Raw genomic sequence first — 21,335 nt, forward strand, 5'->3', positions numbered from 1 at the left:
CCCTAAAACACCAATCTGAACCCTTTTGAGACCTGGCACTGTGCCTGGTCCATCCCAAGTCTTCCCTGACCTTTAGCGGGACTCTTGACCCTTGCATCGCCTGCAGCCACTTTTGGCCGCGAGCACCGGGGGAGGAGGGCGCTACCGGTGTCTGGTGGCTGGAGGCAGAGATGCCACTCGACATCCTACAGTGCCCAGGACACTGATCTGGCCTCACACGTCACGGGTGCCGAGGTGGAGACCTCTGTCCTGTAGCTACACTGATGCCCGTTCAGATCTTCCCAACACACGGAGCTCTTCCCCACTTCAGGGTCCTGCCCCTGCTTTATTACAGGCTCTGTATCAAAGGCTCGGATTGCACGGCCAGCAACTTTTACTTTGGGGGTCTCTGCTCGGCACCTGGCCTGACCACCCACCTCGTGTCCCTTCTCCGTGCTCTTCTATCTCTTGGTTTCCTCTCACTATTGGGACAGGTCCTGAATGGGTCTGTGCACCAGTTTCCAGTGTGTATCCAGCACCCCCAGGAGAACGTTAGCTGGTTCCTGGACACACTTCCCCAGCACCGGCACCGGCAGGAAAGATGTGCTCCATGATTAAAAACAGCAAGAGAAGCCGCCAACTTCCACCTCTCCAAGTTAGATCTTTCAAGCCCTTTGATTTGTCCAAAACTTACTGAGCCAACTTAAAGTAGACCCTGGACCTCAAAACGATGCCTGCAATTGCTCAAAACACATCATTTTAACACAACATTTTAAAGCTCACTCAACCCCTCGTGTCTGGTGGATGCTGGCCACCCACTCGGCTGTCCTCAAAGCTGGTTAATCAAGGGGGAATCAAGCATTTAAATTTTTTGTTGTTGTTCAAGCTGTATTTCAGGCTCACCTAAGAATCACAAGTGAGGCTTTCTTGCTGCAATTCCAACTAATACATGAGAACTCCTTAAAAAAAAAAAAAATTACCTTTTGCAGCATTCCAGTTCACCGACGGCTGCTAAAGTCCAAAGGGGAAAGGCTGGTGGGGACGTTACAACGGCCGGTCAGCCTGACATCTGACCCACGGATCAAATTCAGTAGCACTACAGGCTGGAAAAACCAAACACTGTGCAATGGGAGAGAGAAGCCCGCTGTTCCCCAAGACTGAGCTCCAACCTACTTTTCACCTCTAGACTTCAGATTCTACCCGTTTATACGACTATAAAGAGAGGCTAGAGAAACAGGTTAGATGAGACCACAAATATACAATAAACCCAAACAAGAATGTGAAAACTTCAGTAGGACAGATGGCCCAGTTTCTTCAATAAGTAAAAGGTCATGGGGGCAGGGAGGTTATATCAAAATAGACTAAAGAAGCCTATCAGCTAAACTGAGTAAAAAGATTTTGTCTGGATCCTGGTTGCAACTCAGCAGTTGTCAGACGACATTTTTGAGACAATCAGCAAGTGTGGACGATAGAGGCTGCTTAGGAGAAACCGCTGTCCACTTAGATGTGAGCAGGTAAGGCCCTTACCTGGTAGAGATACTCACTGAAGTATTTTAGGGATGAAATTAAATCATGTCTAAGATTTGCTTAAAAACACCCGGGAGGAAGGGCTGGGGAATCGCAAAAAACACTGGCAAGATGCTGCTGGGGAGCTCAAGGGGATGCATTTTTCTAACCTCTCTACGATGGTGCACGTTTACAACTGTCCTCATAAGAAGTTAAAATCAGACACCAGGGACACAATAAAGACCAAAACCCAAGACTGCAAAACACCAAATCTATATTTACATCCACATATAATAACATAACTTTAAGCTGAAATATATCATAAATAAAACAAGTAATGTCTACTGTTTGACAAGTATCGACAATTAAAATAAATCAAACTGGAATGAAATAAATACATAAACAAAAATCCAACGCACTGTACCTCTATTATATGTACTGCTGTCTCAAAAAAAAAAAAAAAAAAAAACAAAACCAGTAGTATCCCAATAGTTAATACTGATGGACTAAAAAAAAAAAAAAAAAAAAATTTTGGAGTACAAGGGCTGTGGAAAAAAAAAAAAACAAAACTTATTTTTATTATTCACTCAGAAATGTGGTTAAAAAGGAGAAATCTGAAAGCCCCCAAAATTTCAGCATAACATGAATTGACTTGTTTTCAAATAGATTTGGTGATTTTTTTTTTTAAATACAGATTTAAATTTCAGCCCTCTATTATCATGTATCCCCTTTTAAGATTTATACTTCTCGTCACAGCAAGCTCTCTGTAACACTCATTGGATTAGGTAAGGACAGGGTCAATCATCTTGAAAATGTGTTAATCTTCAAAAATAGGCTATAAAAGTGCAAAACTATGAAAACAAAAATCTAGATTATGTACATATGGCTCAGCTTGTGAACAGGAGAACAGGTCGATAGTGTACGCCTTCCCGGTACAAAGCACTTTGTTGCAGGTGCCAGCAGACGGTCTCAAGTCAGGCCTCCCTTCTCACGAGGGGGTTAAGACGTCTCTGTCAAGTAGGAGTCGTGTCGCATAATGAAAATAAACACAAAAATCAAGATTCTTTTAGGACATCACCCTCGCTCTAATGGAGAAGGGCAGGGCAAGAAAAACGAACAGTGCAAATTTATGTCTGAAGCAGGTTTCTTAATGAAGTATTTTGTGGTCGCGAACCCCAGGTACTGCCCTATACCCAGCCACGGACAGTGGATGGCGGGAAGAGAAGTTTACAACAGCCAGCGAGCCAGCTGGTGGCCAGCCTCTCCACGGAACTCCAACTGCAGGTACGCCGCGGGAAACCACCAGGAATGGGCAGGCGGCCGAGCTCTCAAAAGAGGGCACCTCCTCCCCGAGGCCCAGCAGGCTCAGGCAGCCCGAGAGAGGGCCCGAGCGCTCGGCCAGCGGGCCTGGCGCCTGCAGCCTGCAGAACCGTGTCTCTGCAACGAGCCTGAACACGCCCAGTTAACCCAATCGCCAGACACACCAAGACGTCCAAGTACAGACCTACCGTTTCCCCAGAACTTTCATTGCTTTTGAAATTGCTTCCAATATCAGTCAGTCACAGGTAGAATTGAGCATTTCTATTTCGACATGCTAATTTAGGCAAAGGCCAAACAAACGGCCCACAAGTTGTCCAACAAAAATGATTAATTGGATAGAAAACAAATTTCAGTAACTCCGTATGCACTCTGGTACGTTTACCGCACGTGTGGCCGGCCTGGCGGAGGGAAGTTTCTCCGCAGACGCACACACTGTAAAACTCCCCACGAACCACCACCGGTCCCCTCAGGAAAGGATTGTGGGTCTGGGCCTCTCTCAGGTGACAGACAGACTGAAATGTGCAGGAAAAGGGCACCAAATTCAGAAGAGCTGACCTCAGTATGCGCAGCACGTGTTCACAGATGGTCGATGCTTCCGTTTACACTTTTTTGTTAAGACAATAGACTGAGGAGGATTTAACATAATACAAATCATTGAGAAATTTTTTTAAAAAACGTACATTTTTAAATGAAAGAGGACAAGTAGCAGAAACTTGCTCAGCGTGATGAGCTACATTAGAGAAAAAGAATACACACAGTATTTAAACAAGCAGGTTTACAACATATATTTACACATTTTTACCTGAGGTGCAAGCAGTATATACTTTCTCCCCACCCCCCGCCCCAAAGGATTTCTTTTCAGCAGCGCTCAAGTATGCAAAAAACTTCTTTTTTGGTCAATTCTAAAAAAAATATTATTCAGGACAAAATAGAGATGTCCGGTCTCCATTTGTGTACAACCCAGCTGTTCCAACTAGTTTTTATTGCTATTTGGTACAAAAGTTAACAGAACAACTTTACAAAACCGTAGTGTTCCTTGTATGTTGTATGTACAGTACAATCACAGCTTATTTCAGTAGCTTTCACCAGTTGCTTTTTCAAAGGATGAACTGATTTGATTCCGTGGAGAGTACACACTTACATCCATCAAGACCTAAGGAGGGAAAAAAAGGTTTAAAAATGATTAGAAATAACTAAATACGGTTTCGGAAAAAGCATAACAAATAAATAGAACTACAGGAATCTCAAATGCAGTGGGTTCCACTTAAGCTTAACTGTTTCGATCAAAGTCTCGGGAGACTAAGCAGATGAGCTGTGCTACTGAGGAGGTGCTAAGACCTACTTGGCAGTGATTTGATCAAGAACCAGAATTTCTATCATTCTAATCATTCAATGATTAGCCACCCATAAGAAACTCTGGAAGTGAACACCTTATGAGAGGGGAATACATGACATGGACCAGGAGGACCTAGCAGATGACTTAGAATAACCTCCTCCATCGCTTTGGGGGTTTTTTGTTTTATTTTTAATCGCCACACCCACAGCTAAGGAAGTTCTCAGGCCAGGCATTGAATCCGAGCTGCAGATGCAAGCTATGCTGCAGCAGCAATCCACACCACAGCTGCGGCAATGCAGATCCTTTAACCCACTGCACTGAGCCGGGACTGGACCTGTGCCTCCAGAGCAACCTGAGTCGCTGTCATGAAGTTCTTAACCCACTGTGCCACAGCGGGAACTCTCACCCATGATAACTGCCAACGTCCATCGAGTTTCATCGATGACATACTCAGCAATGGGTGAGGCACCAAATGAAGCCACCGCCTGGGCTGAGCTGGGGTGGAAGTCGGCACACAGAGGAGGTGAGTGCAGAGGGTACGAAAACGGGGCACAGAGGAGACACAAACGGAGAGGACCCAGCTCCCCACAGACATTCTGGTCCTGAAGGATCAAAAGGAGGCTGGGTGGCAGAGAGGGTGCAGGATATTCCCGATAAAGGGAGATGCAGGCAACGAAGCCCAGAGTCTTCAAGAAGAGGCCGGAGCTGGCCGAGCCGAGCAGCCCCCTTGCTCTTCCTGACTGGCTGTCGCGCACAGTGCGTGTCACGTGCTGCGGGTGATGCCCGTCACTTGTCTTTCTGCTCTAAGGCAGAGTGGGTTTCATCTTGCTCTGTGATGAGGCCCCTCCTGTGCTGACGCTATCCGAGCCAGAGAGAAGCATGCGAACCGCGCGGGCTGATGTGTGCCGAGCGGCTCCGTCAGAGGGAGAAATCCTGCCCTGGACCCTCAGAGGCGCCTCGGTACCAAGACTGCCCGTGGTGAGAGCGCGAGACGAGGTGCTGGTTTAACAGGAGAACTACCCCCAGAGGGAATGAATCTGTCCTTGAGCCCCAGAATCTCTTTCAATTTACGGTTAAAAATGCCCTAGTGTAACGCACATGGACCTTACGCCCTCTGCCCAAACCTGGAATTACCTAGCACGTGGGCGCCTCTGAGAATCCCACCTGAGACTCTGGGGTTCCTAGAGGGTAGATACATGTGCCACGTGAACCAAAGTCAAAATAAACCCTACTCTGCCTACTCTGTCCCATCCCCCACCCCCACCAACAGCTGAGGACTTCGCACAAGCGCTTCGACTGAAGGCGTGGGGCACGGCCTTGGATGGTGCAGGCCGAGGACCAAAACCAGGCAGAGCAAGGCACTCAGTCTGCACATCTGTGAAGTGCGCACAGGACCTCCCAGGCCTGCGGTCAGTAAACTGCTTCTGTAACGGGCCAGGTGGTTAATAGTCTCCGCTTTATAGGCCACAAAGTCCCTGTCACAACTACCCATCTCTGGCTGTGGTGGCACAGAGCAGACACAGACAATACGTAAAGGAATGGACATGGCTGTGCGCCAATAAAACTTTATTGACAAAAGCAGGGGTGGGCAGTTGGCTAACCCCTGACTAGTGCCCCTGATGTTTGAAAGATTAAATGGGCTCAAGATGATAAAACATTCAACACCAAATACGAAATGAATGCTCAGTAAATTCCAGTTGCTATTACTGTTTTCACCATCACCGTAACCCACTGATAGCCAGAGACCCTGAGGACTCTGTTTTAAAACACTTCGAAATTCAAATTAAAAGCAAATCTACTCAATATTATTATACTGGATAAGCTAGACTGTTGTTTTAAAAAAAAAAAATACATTACATTTGCTCACCTTTTGTCCCCAAAACAGGAAATCAAGTTTTTTTGTCATTTGGTCGATAATGTGCGTTCCCAATAAAATTCTCATAGTTTCGCTTCTGTAGCATGCTGCTAGACAAGTGTTGATAGGACACAGGCCTTTTTCCTGATTGAAGAAAAAGCATAAAGGGGCATTTAGGATTAAGCTCAACAATTAGGTAAGACATGTGGGTTGTTAGATATCAATTTTCAAAATTCCTAACTGATAACTTCGATCAGAACACATAAGACACACATGTTTAAAAGTTATAGGTGAAATGTTTTTAAGTGCCACAAGGACATTTCTTAGCACAGAACTTTAAGTCACTTGTGCTAAAATTATTGAAGTACTAGAGGGTTATTTTTAAGAAGTAAAAAGCCAAAATAAAATGGCAACATAAAAATGTTAAACCTTTGTGCATCATGAACCAAAACCGTGTGGAAAAGGAGGGAAAAAAAACTGATTTACTTGCAACACAGAGCCATTCCTCTCCAAGTAAAGACAAAGTCATAGAACTCATGTCCATTTTAAGCACCAAGGAGGTAAAAATGGACACTTTTAATCAGAAGGCTGCAAAAACTATTTTATCATCACAATTTTTATACGTCAGTGGCGTGTGTGAAAGCAACTGCTTTTTAAGTCACTATTCCTATGAGATCAACTGGCATCAGGCCATCCTTGACAGAGTATTGTCACCACCCAGAATCTTTAACTTGGAGTTAATACAAACTGAAAGTTTAGAATGACTCTGTACCTTTGGGGCGAACAAACCTGCAGATCTTCCATCTGACAAAGGCGGGGTGGTGGTTTAATCTACTTTGCCAAGTGGGACAGGTCCCCAGGACACTGATCTACGTTTTTACATGCACAGGTATGTGCTGGACACCTCTACAAAACGCTGCCATGAGCAGGCAGGGGCTTCAAAAACATTTCCACGGGGAGAGAGAACTCCAGAGTACCTACGAGTACTCTGCAATACGGGAAAAACTGCTTTTAAAATTCGCTTAGTAGTTAACAAAGGCTAAATGAGGTGATATGATTCTGTAAATCCTCACTACAGCAAAGATGTTCAACAAACCCCGTCTGTTCCTACGGATGGAGGGCCTTTTTGGGTATTTACTAAGGACCCCCCACAGCGGAGGGCACTGACAAGGCTGCACCCCCAAGGTGCACAAAATGCCGTTTTCTGTCCTGAATGAGCTCACAGCCTAGTAAGGGTGGTTAAGACATGGACCCAAGTGCCCCGCCTCCCACCTGGGAGGCTGGGGCCGGGCTGCAGCGCTGGGCACACCACAAGCGTGCAAAGGAGACATGGAGACCGTGGGGAAGTGAGCTGAGCCAGGCGCAGGAAATGACACCTGAGATGTCCCCGGCAAGGCAAGGAATGGCTCAGACTCCTGGTCCTCCACTACTTTCCATTATCCCCCCAAACTTAAATTTAGGAAGAGAAAGGCATCCCTGGGGAATAAGCTTTTTTCCCCGGAGGGGGCGAGTTTTGGGGTCCTGAGCTTTTAGTGCCCCATCTAACTAAGCACGTCTCACCCTCTTAGAAACCCCGCTCCCCTGGTCCAGGGTGCCCCCACCTGGCGACCCACCTTCCAGCGCCGCGCCGGCCACCGGGCCCGCGGGGCCGCAGGCGTACAGGCCGGCCCCGGCGAAGGACTTCTGCGCGGTCAGCACCCCAGCTGCGTCGGCCTCGCCGGCGCCCAGGAAGCGGGGCTTGGCAGGCAGCATGGTGGGCGGCGGGCACACGCACTCGGGGGGCAGCAGCGACGTGAGGCTGCGGACCACGTGGTACTTGGGGAGGTCGAAGCCCCGGCGGTAGTGGGGGCCGGGCTGCTCCGGCCGCGGCCTCTTGGGGAGCGGCTCGCCCAGCTCGGCGCCAGCCCGGCCGCAGAAGTAGTCTCTGGCCGGGGGCGCCCAGGGGCCGTCATTCTTGGGGGGGTGGTCGGCGCAGCCGTTGACAGCGCCCGGGGCGGCCGGAGCTGGGGCCCCAGCGGGAGGCTTGGGCTTGGGCTCGGGCCTCTTGCTTTTATCCGGGGCCGGGGACACGCTGGTTTTGGCGAACATCTCGGAGGCCGGCCTGGTGGCCGGGGCCCCGGGGCCCCCGACACTCTGCGGCGGCCGATGGGACTTCAGGTTGCTTGGGGCTAAAGTGCTGGGGTCGATCCCTGAAGTCGGAGGGGCTTTGCCGCCAGGCCCCGGGGGCGCAGGCTTCGCCTTCTCGGCGGGCAGGGGTTTGGGCTGCGCCGGGAAGGTGGGCTTGGGCTTGGGCCTGTAGGAATTAGGCAAGGGGGGCACATCCTTTCCTAGCAGAGCAGGTGGGCATCCTGTCCGCCGGCTTCGCAGCAAAGACTTGTTTCGACAGTTTTTTTGGATTTCAGGATTGTATTTATGCTCCAGTCTCTGGTGCATGGTTAAGACTTCTGGATAAAACGTCTTGAAGGTACAAAACGGGCAGGTGGTACTTGTGGTTACACTTTTACCCAAAGAAACTGCCGGGCAACCGTGGAGCGGCCCGAGGGACAAGTTCAAGGGTTTTTCCTGACAGTCTGGGCCTGGCTGGTACTTGCAGTCCGAGGCCTCCGCTTTCTTCTCTCTGTGGCTGACTGGGCCGTGATGGGCAGCACTGCCCTCGGGGGGAGAGGGGGTGTCCACTTCTGTCCTACAGATGAGGTTGTTTGCCTGAGGTTCAATGGCTGTTCTCTTTTTTAACCTGTCCAAATAAGCAGGAGCAGGATTTTTGCTCATTTTATCGGCACTGTCGTCAGCTGAATTCTTCCTGAAATCCTGAGTATCTTTGTGTACTGGTGCGAGGACAGTGCTGCCCAGAACGGTCTGCAAGGCAGGGGCCACCCCCTTCAGCTGCTTTGCAGGTGGGCTGCCTTTAACATCTTTGGCACCATCAAAACATCTTTTCAAATTTTTGGTTTGCACACTGTCAACGGTTGTAAGTGCATCTTCGGTCTCCTGGGTTTTCCCGTCGCTCTTGACTTCGGCGGTGGCGTCCACCTGCTTGTCCTTGTGATGTCTCTCCAAGTGATACCGCAGAGAGGTCTTCTGGGCTGCAGCATAGTCACAGAATTCACATTTGTATGGTTTTTCACCTACAACAAGAAAGGTCACTCTGTTACAAAGTTTAGGGAAAGCATCGAAATAGAAGAGACAGAGGAAATGCGGGTCTTCCTTTTCCCTTTCTGTCCATTAATCTTCCAACCCAACATCTGCCAAGAGTCGTCTGTTTCATCACCCCTTCCACACTGAATATTTGAAAATAGGAACATACACCTTTAAAAATGAAAAAGGGAGTTCCCACTGTGGCTCAGTGGGAACGAACCCAACCAGTATCCATGAGAACTCGGGTTCGATTCCTGGCCCCGCTCAGTGGGTTAAGGATCCAGCCTTGCTGTGAGCTGTGGTGTAGGTTGAAGATGCAGCTCAGATCTGGCACTGCTGTGGTGGAGGCCAGCAGCTACAGCTCTGATTTGACCCCCAGCCTGGGAACCTCCATATGCCTCAAGTATGGCCCAAAAAAGACAAAAAAAAAAAAAAAAAAAAAAGACTATTAAATATATTCATTTTAAATCATAAAAATTAATACAAAGAAACCCACTACGGCATTAAAAAATACTAAAGCAGTTTTGGAGTTCCTGCCGTGGCACAACAGGATCAGCAGGATCTCTGCAATGCCAGGACGCAGGTTCAATCCCTGGCGGGGTACAAAGAATTAAAGATCTGGCATTGCCTTAGCCATGGCATAGGGGACAACGGTGGCTTGGATCTGACCCTGGCCCAGGACTTCTCCACATGCCGTGGCTAAAAAAGAAAAAAGGGGAGAAAAGGAAATGAAATCAGAACTTAAGTTACTTGAACACAGGAACAATTCAAGACAATGACACTTAATGGAATCAAAAGTGACAGCTACAGTCGACACTACATACTCCATCTCAGGCTATTCCAAAGGTCTAGGAGACGATCTGACAACAAAAATCTGACACAGAACTACATCATAATCCTCTGAACGAACACACGCTGTGGGGAAAAAAAAAAAAATCTACAGGAGTTCCTGTTGTGGCTCAGCGGGTTAAGAACCCAACTAGTATCCATGAGGATGCGGGTTCGTTCCTTGGCCTCCCCCTCAGTAGGTTAAGGATCCAGCATTGCCACAAGCTGTGGTGTAGGTCACAGATGTGGCTCAGATCTGGCGTTGCTGTAGCTCTGGCATAGGCCGGCAGCCACAGCTCCAATTTGACCCCTAGTCTGGGAACTTTCATATGCTGGTGTGGCCCTAAAAAAAAAAAAAAAAAAAAAAAAATCTACGAAGTTCCTTACCTGTATGCGTTCTGAGATGAATATTGAGGTAATAATTTGAACGGAAAAACTTTCCACAATAACTACATTCTCTTGAGGATGTAAGATGCTTTATTTTTCCTCCATCATCATTTTTATCTTAAAATAGAAACAAAAATATTCATATAAGAAGACAGCTCTAATATGTGAAAAGGGCAAGCTGACTTAAATATTCATGAGAGGTACCACCCTCATACCTGTCAGTATGGCCATCGTTAACAAGTCAACAAACAAAAAATGCTAGAGAGGGTGGAGAGAAAAGGGAACCCTCCTACACTGTTGGTGGGAATATAAACTGGTACAACCACTATGGAAAACAGTATGGAGGTACCTCAGAAAATTAAATACAGAACTACCAAAGGACACAGCATTTCCACTCTTGGGCATCTATCTGGACAAAACTTTCCTTGAAAAAGACACATGCACCTGTATGTTCACTGCATCACTATTGACAATAGCCAAGACATGGTAACAACCTAAATGTCCATCGACAGATGAATAGATTAAGAAGATGTGGTACATATACGCAATGAAATACTACTCAGCCATAAAAAAGAACAAATAATGCCAACTGCAGTAATACAGATGGAACTAGAGACTCTCGTACTAAGTGAAGTCAGTCAGAAGAGAAAGACAAATATCATATGATATCGCTTATATCTGGAATCTAATATACAGCACAAACAAACCTTTCCACAGAAAAGAAGCTCATGGACTTGGAGAATAGACTTGTGGTTGCCAAGGGGGAGAGGGAGGGAGTGGGATGGACTGGGAATCTGGGGTTAATAGATGCAAACTATTGCCTTTGGAGTGGATAAGCAATGAGATCCTGCTGTATGGCACTGGCAACTATATCCCGTCACTTAAGATGGAGCAGGATGGAGGATAATGTGAGAAAAAGGATGTGTGTATATATATATGCATGACCGGTTCACCTTGCTGTACAGCAGAAACTGACAGAACACTATAAACCAACTCTAATGGAAAAAATAAAAATCATAAAATTTTAAAAAAAGAAAAACATTCATGATAGAAACATTTTTTGGAAAGTACAAAATAATTTTTATGTTAGGTGTTGGGGTAAACGAGAAAGGCTAAAAACACGCCAGATGTTGTTCTGAGGTTGCCTGTAGTTATCACAGTATGTGTGAGTCAGGTTTTTTTTTTTTTCTGAGCATAGCAGAGTTCACTGTTAAAGATTCAGTTCTTCATGTGCTTGATCACACAGACTGAGAGGCACGAACAGTTTCCTGTTCTCCCAACAAGTCTGAGACAAGCAGAATCTGGCAAACTCAAGCAGGACCTGCATACGGGCTGGACTAACCAGCCTCTCCAGAACAGGGGTTTAGAAAACTGCGCCAATACAACTCACCAACTTTCCCACCCACCAGAGGAAGGTTTTCATCTTAAGCTGAGGCAAGTCACCACTAGAGGGTAGCAAGCACAGCTTAATCTTTACGGAAAATTAAAAGTTCGATCCTGGGCAAACACCTAGGAAAGTTTGTCAAAATCGAGCGCTGCTTTGGAAAGCAGACTGTATGGTCCACAAGCACACACGTGGGCAAAATGGACCTGTAGAATTAAAATCTGTCCCCGCATGACAAAGTCAAGTTAATCTTCACTCTGCAGGGTGATCGAGACAGTGTAGCCGGTGTGCAAGGAAGTAAATAAAGGCCCACTGGGAACACCAAGGAAAGGAATAGACTGTACTTCCCACACCAGCCCTCCCTGACCTCAGAGATGCTGCAGTTCAGCATCCGCTCAGCCAAATACGAGCACTTCAGTCCTAGTGGCCCTCCTCCTACTGTCGGCCACATTACATACATTACAACAGCCTTACAACAGAAGTCAGGTCATTTCTTTAAATTTACCATAACTGGTCATTTTGCCTTGAAAAACTATAATTTCCAACCAAATGGCCTCTTCCTGGCTCCTTCCGCATTCTGCAGTCTAGATTTACAGATTTACTGATTTTAAAAAGCAGCTTATAAGCAAACCACAGTGAGCCTCCAGCTACAATTAATACAGGACTGTTTAATCTGTGGCCCCTAAACTTCCCTGAGGACAACGTATCCACCTCTAAACCTCTAAACTCCAAGCAGCAGAGGCAGCCCTTGGTCTAAAAAGGTGTCATGCATTGTTAACCAACTATATTTCAATAAAATGAAAAGGAAAAATAAAATAAAAAGCTGTCATGAAGACTTTAAAAAATAATTGACATCAAAACTACTACGAAACCTTGTATTTATAAACACTGAAAAGAATAAAAATATATTTTGCTTTTTCATCTTCTTTAAAATAAACCTAAAGAAAGCCAGATTGACAGTAAATAACAATAAGGTAACCCTAGAGCAGCTCACATCATAACATGACTTCAGGAAAATCCATATCCTAACGCAGAATGCCCAGCTCTCTTTCTCACAATCCCTCCCAAGCAGCTGAGTCTGTAACTGGACTTGCACTTCCTTGCAATTTCCTACTTCCAACTATGTGTCAGGATTCATGATATGTTGCATCATATCCAAAAGGTTATGAAATGCCTTTATTCTAACACGAAGGACATGAAATGTCCACATCTACCTGCTTCCTGCTCCTAAGCATCACCTTTGACTTTGTTGTGCTGTCCTCCAAAGGACTTTTTATAAATAGGCAGTTGAAATCATCCTTGGGTGGTGGAAGACAAGGGTCGATGAACCAATCTCACAAACAGGAAAATCAGGCAAAGAAAGGTTAAGCAACACGTAATGGGTCACAGAACAATACCCTGGTAGAACCAGACGCGATGCAAGTATTGGTGCCCCCAGCTATTATGGGCTATTCTATCTGCCTGCTGGCTGGGCCCAAGTTTGCCATCCAGTTCTTCTGCCCATACCACCTGGTAGATGAGACCAGCCCGCCCTCTTCTTTCAGGGCACTGGGGCATCTCGAAGGCCTCATTATCTCCCCATCACTGCAGGCCCACCAACAGCACTGACACTAAGAGGAACCACTTGAAGACTGGAGGTCTGTGTTTAAAGTCATTTTTATGATGTCATTAAGACACCATAACGCATTTCCTAGATTTCTGGAAAGGGACTATTTTAAGCAAGCTAAGTGCTAGGTTCTCCCGTGTCCCAGGAAACTCAAAACATTCTAAATATTTGATATGAAAACTACGCCTCCCACGCCCATCACATGATCAGAAAAAAAAAAAGCTGGGCACTGGCTCAAGAGACGATGTATTATCTATAGGTCACATTCATCCTGTGTCTCATCCACGGAGTTCTTAGAAGACATCAACACACAGCATTCGTCTAAACCCAAGACCACGTCTCTGACAAATAGTTTCTCCAAGACTAACTTATGTCTCATCATTCACGTGTTGATTATGCAGGGCTTTATTAACTGTTCTCCAGCAGCAGAATCCTCTAGTCAAACAAAATATTATTAAATGGATACGAGAAGCTGTGGTTTAAGCGAAGATGGGCACAACTAGAACCACAGGTGGATCCTTTGCCAGGACTCAAGAAATACATCAACGAGCCTTCAGTGATGGCTTCCATTTCCTCTAATTGCCATTAGTACCTTAGAAATTTGAGCAAAGGAGCGAGATCTTCTTTCAAACATCTTTGGTGTGTTCACATGCTTTACAAACTGCTTCAGTTCCTGGGCTGACTGTGAATGGACACTTGCCCCAGACATAAAGGACAGGGTACCAGGCAGCACCAGATGGCCTAACAGCAATCTCTCAGCTCTGGTTGAGAACCATTCTCAGTAGTGTCTGGGACCACAGATACCCATTTGTGGAATAAATGACTGAAAGCTGGTCCTTGACCGAAAGGGAAGTTGACTGCATTTATGGATAACTTGTTTTCATAGATTAAGATCAGGAATGCTGGGGAAGTGGAAGGCAAGGGTCTCTCAACCCTGCCACTACTGACACCTGGGGCCAGACTGTTCTCCGCTGGGGGGTCTGCCCTGCACACGGGCACCTTTAACAACATCCCTGGCCTCCACCCACCGGGGCCAGTGGCGCACACACACCAACACAGTGTCGACAACCAAAAGAGTCTCCAGACAGTGCCAGTGTCCGCTGGGGGCCAAACCGCCCCATGAAGCAGCACTGCTTTAGGCTGATGCACAAGGTGAGATCACCTGTGAACTTTGCAAAATATGAAATCATCATTTTAGAACAGGAAGAAACTTCCCTAGACCTTTTAACTCAAGCCTATTGCTTCAGAAATGAGAAAAGTAAGGCCAAGAGGTTAAGCGATTTCCAAGAAGGTAACCCCAAAGAGCCAGGCCTCTAAGCCAGCTCTCCACGCCCCTAAGCTGCCGGCGCACCCGGGGGCCAACTGTTGGGGGGGGGGGGGGTCGGGTCCCGGCCACGCAGCAGCTTACCCAGGTGGAGCCCTTCTGGAAGCCCATCCTCGGACCCGTCCTCGGAGCCCCCCTCTCGATCCATGGCTCCATTCTCATCCAGGCTGGGGGGCGGGTCGGGGGAACACGTCGGCGGCTGCCTCCCGTCCACTGACATGGTCGGCGACTCGGCGTCCGCCCTCCTGTCCTTCTTGTGCACCCGGGAGTGCAGGACCAGCTGGTGGTAGGTTCGGAAAGCTTTGCCGCACTCGGAGCAGTGCGTCGGCTTCTCCTTGTTAGTGGATACCTTGGGGTCGGCGTCGGCGGAAGGCACTTCACCGGTGGGGTGTCGAGGCTTCTCCTTATCTTGCGAGAGGCCTGGACAAGCGCTTTTGCTCGTCTTGGACTTTGCAGAAGCTTCGGGATGGCTTTTACTCCCGCTCCAAATCTCCCCCAGCTCTTCTTTGTCTGAACAGGACTCGTCGTTGTCCGTGCTCCCTTCCTGGCCCGGCTGCTCCTTCACTTCCCGGCACACGGCCACCTTCCCCCGGGTGGCCAGCTGCCAGGCCTGGTAGGTGGTGAACGGGTCCAGCTGGGGGATCCATTTGGCCGGCTTCTTGGCGACCTCGGGGTGAGACGTGGGTCTTAAGTTTAAAAACTGCAGCAACTCCTGGCCCGGGGACGGCGCGCCCTCCGGCCGACACTCCGCCTGCGCGCCGCCGCCGCCGCCGCCGGAGGAAGCCGTTTCTTTGGTGTGCATCTTCCTGTGATCAATGAGACTTTCTTTATTTGGAAACAGAAAGCCACAAACCATGCAGATCTTGTAGGGAGATGAGACGCTCTCGGCCGCGTGCTCCTGCACCACCTCGTTGATGGTCGCCGGGCTCTCCAGGCCCTGCTGCAGCCGGCTCTTGGCCCCCGACTTCCCAGTGTGTGTGCGCATGTGATTCTTCAGAAACCACGGCTCCTTGAATCGCCTTCCGCACACGGTACACCCGTAAGTGAACGAGTCCTTGTGTTTCTTCATGTGGATCTCGACGTCGAAAGCGACTCGGAACGCCTGCCCACACACTTCACAGCTAAATTCTTCGTTTTCCTTGCAATTCTTGTCCTTTGGAGGTTCCGCTCTCACTTGACCTTTGTCAAGAGGACTCAGGTACTCGGCTTCCACTCGCAGGACGGCGGGCTCACAGAGGATGGGCCGATGTTGCATCAAGACGTGTTTATTGAGGTCTTCCGAACGTGTGAAGGTCTGACTGCAAAACATGCAGTCCAAGGGCATGTACCCTTCCATCGGGATCACGTTCTTCTCCTGCGTGGCTCTGAAAGGAACCGTGGTGGCCCCTTTTATTGTCATGGCATCATCTATCTCCATCTGGCTGCCAAGAGAATTGCCAATAACTTCTGGTCCGTCCATATACACCAAGAGGGACTGCGTTGGCATGTTTCCTGTCTCTTCAGGATTGTATATAAAATAAGAATCCGGCTGAGGAATCTCTGGAGTTGGAATAAGGCCACTTGTAAAGACTTGTCACTCAGCACGCACCCGGCAGCCCGAGGCTTCAAAACTAGAGCAAAAGATTTGTTATAAAAATGCAAAAGAAAATGTGTATTCCTCCAACTTCTTATCTTCAGAAGTCTTAGGAAGCTCAGTGATAGAGGCTATCACTGGATCCTTCCACAAACGAGGCAGACAGACTCCCTGGTGCTTTGATTCAGAGATGAGTCAGCACAAAGCATTAGTTCTCTTTGTCTCCATCGGGTGAGTGATTCAGTTGAGCAAGAAGTCAATTCCAGCAACCTGGAGACAAGGGATTTCCAAAACCTAGAGGGAAAAAAATAGCAACGGGTCAGCTCCAGTCAGAGAAAGAGAGGCGGGTGGCTGGTGGCTGACGCCCCGTGGTCCTTCCCACGGAGAGCAGAGAAGGGACCTAATTGGGAGGCTTCACTTTTAACTAATACAGTGCATCCTGTTAAACATGCTTGTTAATGAAATCATTAGCATCTTATCCAATCAGTACCCTTATCAAAATGCTAGACATTCATGCTGGTTAAGAAACTTAAAACATGGTGCTTTAATGACTTAAATCTGAAATGTAAAGTTTCAGGACAGAAATTGTTAAATTCAGCTCAGTCTGTTTTAACTGCCACTAAAAGGCACGTGTATCCTTACAAACAGCCTCTACAAATCTAGATTATAAAGAACTGTGAAAAATAAGGTGACAACGAAAGCACTTTAGGTAAAATTTTCAAAGCCAGAGATTCACACTGTCTTCCATACAAGGAAACGCACACAATGCCTAAAAGATGATTACACACACACAGGTCAACAAAAGCACCCAAAAACTGGAAACCTTTCCTAAAATCCCCATTCAAGAAACATACCTCAGAATGGTTGCTCATCTTGGCCAAGGGGAACCTTGATATTTTTCGGTTCCCTGGATATTCTGAACCTATTGTACGGCCCAAATCCCAGTTTGCTTCTGCCTTCAACAGGCATCAGGGTAGGGCTTCCTTGCCCAAACGACAAATAAGGAAATACACACACAAAGCTACTTTGTGAATGTACACACTTAAAATCCTCAACATAGCTGGTTCAACATGTCTTAGTCTTCAAGAAAACTGATCCTCTCATTTTTAATCTACCTTTCACATTATGCTTGGGCTAGGTGAAAAATGGATGACTTGATTTAACTCTGCAGGCTGATTCAGAAGCTAATGTTCACTCTGGGAGAAGAATTAACCTCAAAAACCAATACCCTCCACCTTCACAGCAGGCATAGGAACTGTTTTTAACTAGTCCCAGCAACTTTAACAGAAGTCAGTTAATTCCACACAAGAAAACAAAAAGACATGCAAACTACTCCCACCACAGTCAACGTTAAATTAAACACACACACACACACACACACACACACACAACTTTCCTTTCCTTCTCTCCACTTCCTCAAAGAGCAGAGGCCTGTAGGCTCAGAAGAGGAGGAAACATTTCTTCCTCTTCTTTACACTCAGAAGAAGAAAATTCTCATACTCCTGGTTATCTTTAGTTTTGAATAAACTAGCTCTTTAACATTAAACTTTTCTAAATAAGACTGCTGATCAAAGCTTAGGGTAAAGAAAGAATGGACAGAAGTGTTTTATCTTGATTTCTTAGTCTTTTGTTGCAATCACAATGGATAAACACATGGGCCGGCTACCGGCTGGCTGGGCAGGATATGATAGAACACTCCAGAGACCCGAGTTCTAGTCCTAAGTCACAACCTTAAAGCTGTCACGACCACCTCCCCCTCTTTCTCCGTCTGCTTAACGCAGATGGTTCAATTATACGGTGACCTGCAGAGTGCCAGTGTTGAATCTACATTTATGGACACACATACTCAAAAGAGTATTTCAAGATTATGTTCATCAAGACATTAAATGATATTTGGATATGTGGCTGATAATTCAGGTTTCTGTGTAGTCGTTTACTCATTCAACAAATATTTACTGAGTGCCAGTGTCCTGGGTAACATTTTAACAACACATACTCCAGAAAAGCAGTTCTCAAACCCTGACAACACTGTCTTCACTGGCCAACAGCTGAAAGAGAAAGAGAAAAACAACTTAAGGAGCTCTACACAAAGTACATCAATCTACAGGAATTAATTTCAATTTTGAATGAAGACTGTCCTTTATTTGAGGTCCTTTCTACTTTTTGTGCCAACATACCTTTCTTATAAAAGGGAAGTGTGGCTGGCAAGAGCAGAGTTTTGGTGGTTGTTTTTTTTTTAATGTCCTAATTTGGCAAAATCAAAGTCCCCCATCAGACTTCAACGTGATTGTTACTTTTCCTTTTTTTGGCTGCACCTGCGGCATGCCCAAGTTCCCTGAGCCAGGGATCAAACCCGTGCCACAAATACCAGATCCTTAATCCCTAGGCCACCAGGGAACTATTTATTATTATTATTATTTTAGAAATTTGCCTAGGCTGTGACATCTTTAAGTATGGGGGAACTCCACTTTTCTATAAATAATCTTTCCCCAAAAGACCAATCCTAAACTCAGTCTCTGGATTAGAAACATGATTTGGGTACATCCCTCTTATTTTCCCTGTGAGGTAACAGCATATACTAGAAATTCCGGTGTGAGAGGGACGGTTTGGTTTCAACTTTTATCTCTGAAACGCTCAACCATGTGGGCTAAGGCAGTCGTCATCAGCTCCCAACACAAGACACAGTGGGGAAATCCTAGGAGAAAGAGCTTCAGTGCTGCCCAGGAAGGTGAACAGGATGGAGGCCTGAAGATGCAGGAAGGATGTCCTAGGCTAGGGAGTCTTGCGGCGCCGTCAGATGGGGACGAAGACCCTCCCAGGCAGAACTGAAGGACTGCTTCCTCCAGGGAAGCTTCTGGGACAGATTCTCGTAGTCATGACCTGTGCCCAACTGCCCTAGCACTAGACTACCTGGGTCACGACAGCTTCACTATTCTCCCGAATCTTAGAAAAATCATGAGCCATTCCTTTAAAGGCAGATCCCTGGGGCAGAAACCCTGTGGGCCTGGCTCACTGCTGCCCCCCAGTGTCTACAAGGGGTTTCTGGCACAGGGTCAGTTAGGCCCTCAAGAAACAGCTGGTGAATAAAGAGACACCACATAATCAATACAGTGTAGTGAGTGTGTGAATCTCTGGCCACAGTCACCAACATAACTTGATATTAAATTAATGCGAATGCTCATCAAGACTTCTCCATGGCTCTCTGTGGCTGTCATCTAATTACCGTCTTCTGCAATGTTAAGAGTATAATAAAAAATGAATCATATACAATCATACCATAAAGTTGACTAGCACAAGCAAAACTGTATCATTTGGATTTATAACCACTCTCCTTACAGGCCCACAACAAAAATGCAGGCATGCCAGGGAAATCTCTCCGAGCAAATGCCCTCAACTCTTGACTCAGGCAAAACACTTCCTTAAACTATAAATCAATAACCACATTACTTAAAACCAATCTGCTAAACAAAAATCAAAAATCTTTAGAGTGCCTGTAATAATAAAGACTTTAATAATAACAGAACTAACCCCAAACAGACATGCTAACCTATTACGACTGTTAACGACCAACCACCATGCCAGTCGAGAAGAGTGTGTGTGCACACAGGCTTCCCAGAACCTTCGCGTTCTGTGTGTGCAGCAGCGTGGGGGCACACAGTCGCCAGCAGCTCGGCGATGGCAGAGCTGATAAAGTAGATTGTCCTGACAAAGAACTGGGGGTGGGGGGCAAGGGCGATATAAGCCAACACCTCCCGTCTCAACTGCTTTTAGCTTGCAGAAAAGTGAGCATTCGGAACACACTGAGCTCGTTAAAAGGGACTCAGCCAGAGTGTTTTTCAAGGTCTAAAAAAAATGTTCTTAACCTTTACTCAGGTTAATGACAGCACTTAACCATCAGCCATAGACACCTAAGGTACCCAAAGCAAGAAGTTATTCTGCAGAACCTTATATTTGAAGAGAAGAACTAGGGTTTAATTTACATTGTGATCACTTAAGTAGATACTTTTCAATTTACCACAACATAAGCTTGGAAAAGAATGGGAACCACACTGCAATAACTACATGAAATCTAAGTCTGATGGCCTTTAGTCCACTTCTATTTTTTTAAAAACATTTTCATTTGTGAGTAAAGTCACCATGAATTGTCATACCTACAGACCTGGAAATTAGCAACCGCTACCCATGACACAATGCTTAGTGAAAAGCACCAACAAAACAGAGTAAACAGCATCCTGCTGACAACAGCTGCAACTTGGAAATCCTGTTCTTTGTGTCAGGCGGCACTCAAACCGTTACCATTCGAGGCTACACATCTCTGCTTCAACTGAACGGGTTATCTTATATGGCTGGGTATGAAATATTTATAACCAGAGTATGGAGCAGTAAGGTATTCAAGGTCCTTACAATCTGTCAAAAACACACAAATTCTATTTATTCTATCTGCAGTATATGCCTCCAATGTTCCTCCCTACCACCACCCAAGTTATCCAAATAAATGATCGTTAAAACATGGAGTCTAAACAAACTAGTAGGCTCTGGCTAATTCGTTTGTATCCTTTAAACTTCAAAATTATCTCCAAGATCTGGTTAGGAAATTGACGGGCTTTCTATAGGTTTCCCTTCTAAATTTTACACATCCTACTTTTTTCTTAATCTGACAAGCAAAGAGAACTCTCTACATAGTAATCTACAGTAGCAATCAAAACCTATAACTCAACCCTTCAACTCTATTTCAAGGCAATCACCAAGGTCACACCCATTGAACTAGATGGTCAACCCAACTTTCCTAATTATAGCTGTGGAAGGATGTTTAAAAAGTAAGAGAAAAAGATTAAAATAGTCAAGGGGCTTATATTCAACATTACAACCTCAACTATTCAAAAGCAAATGACTGTTCAAAGGCAAAGCTTGTAAAAACCCTATAGGACAGTCTCATTTTCTTGAAATTGTATGCAGATGCTCAGTTCTCAGTGGGATCAGAGGCGAACGTGTAATAAAAAAATATAATCAGACCAGCATATGTGGGTGTTATGATTAAGAACTCTGCCCATTCCTCCTAAATCAATTAAGGTCAGTTACGGGACCTTAAAGTGAACTTAAAG

General features: G+C 46.2%; 1 protein-coding gene across 7 annotated transcripts in view; it reads right to left on the minus strand.

Moving 5' to 3' along the window:
- Nucleotides 1–1,742: 1,742 nt before the first annotated feature.
- Nucleotides 1,743–21,335, minus strand: part of ZNF217 (zinc finger protein 217) — a 29,224-nt gene continuing 9,631 nt past the window's right edge. For 4 of the 7 annotated variants that reach the window (XM_005673023.4, NM_001123217.1, XM_005673025.4 and 1 more), the window contains 5 exon segments: nucleotides 14,745–16,527; nucleotides 10,347–10,463; nucleotides 7,610–9,121; nucleotides 6,009–6,140; nucleotides 1,743–3,958 (listed from right to left, as the gene is read on the minus strand). In XM_005673023.4, coding sequence (XP_005673080.1) covers nucleotides 6,031–6,140; nucleotides 7,610–9,121; nucleotides 10,347–10,463; nucleotides 14,745–16,146 — 3,141 coding nt within the window. In that variant the 5' untranslated portion in view covers nucleotides 16,147–16,527 and the 3' untranslated portion in view covers nucleotides 1,743–3,958; nucleotides 6,009–6,030. 7 annotated transcript variants of the gene reach the window in all.

Source organism: Sus scrofa, chromosome 17 (genome assembly GCF_054392235.1).
Source record: "Sus scrofa isolate SSC_HxYL_T2T_F1_AM1 chromosome 17, Sscrofa_HxYL_maternal_Yorkshire_Landrace_v2.0, whole genome shotgun sequence".
Taxonomy (NCBI): Eukaryota; Metazoa; Chordata; class Mammalia; order Artiodactyla; family Suidae; genus Sus; species Sus scrofa.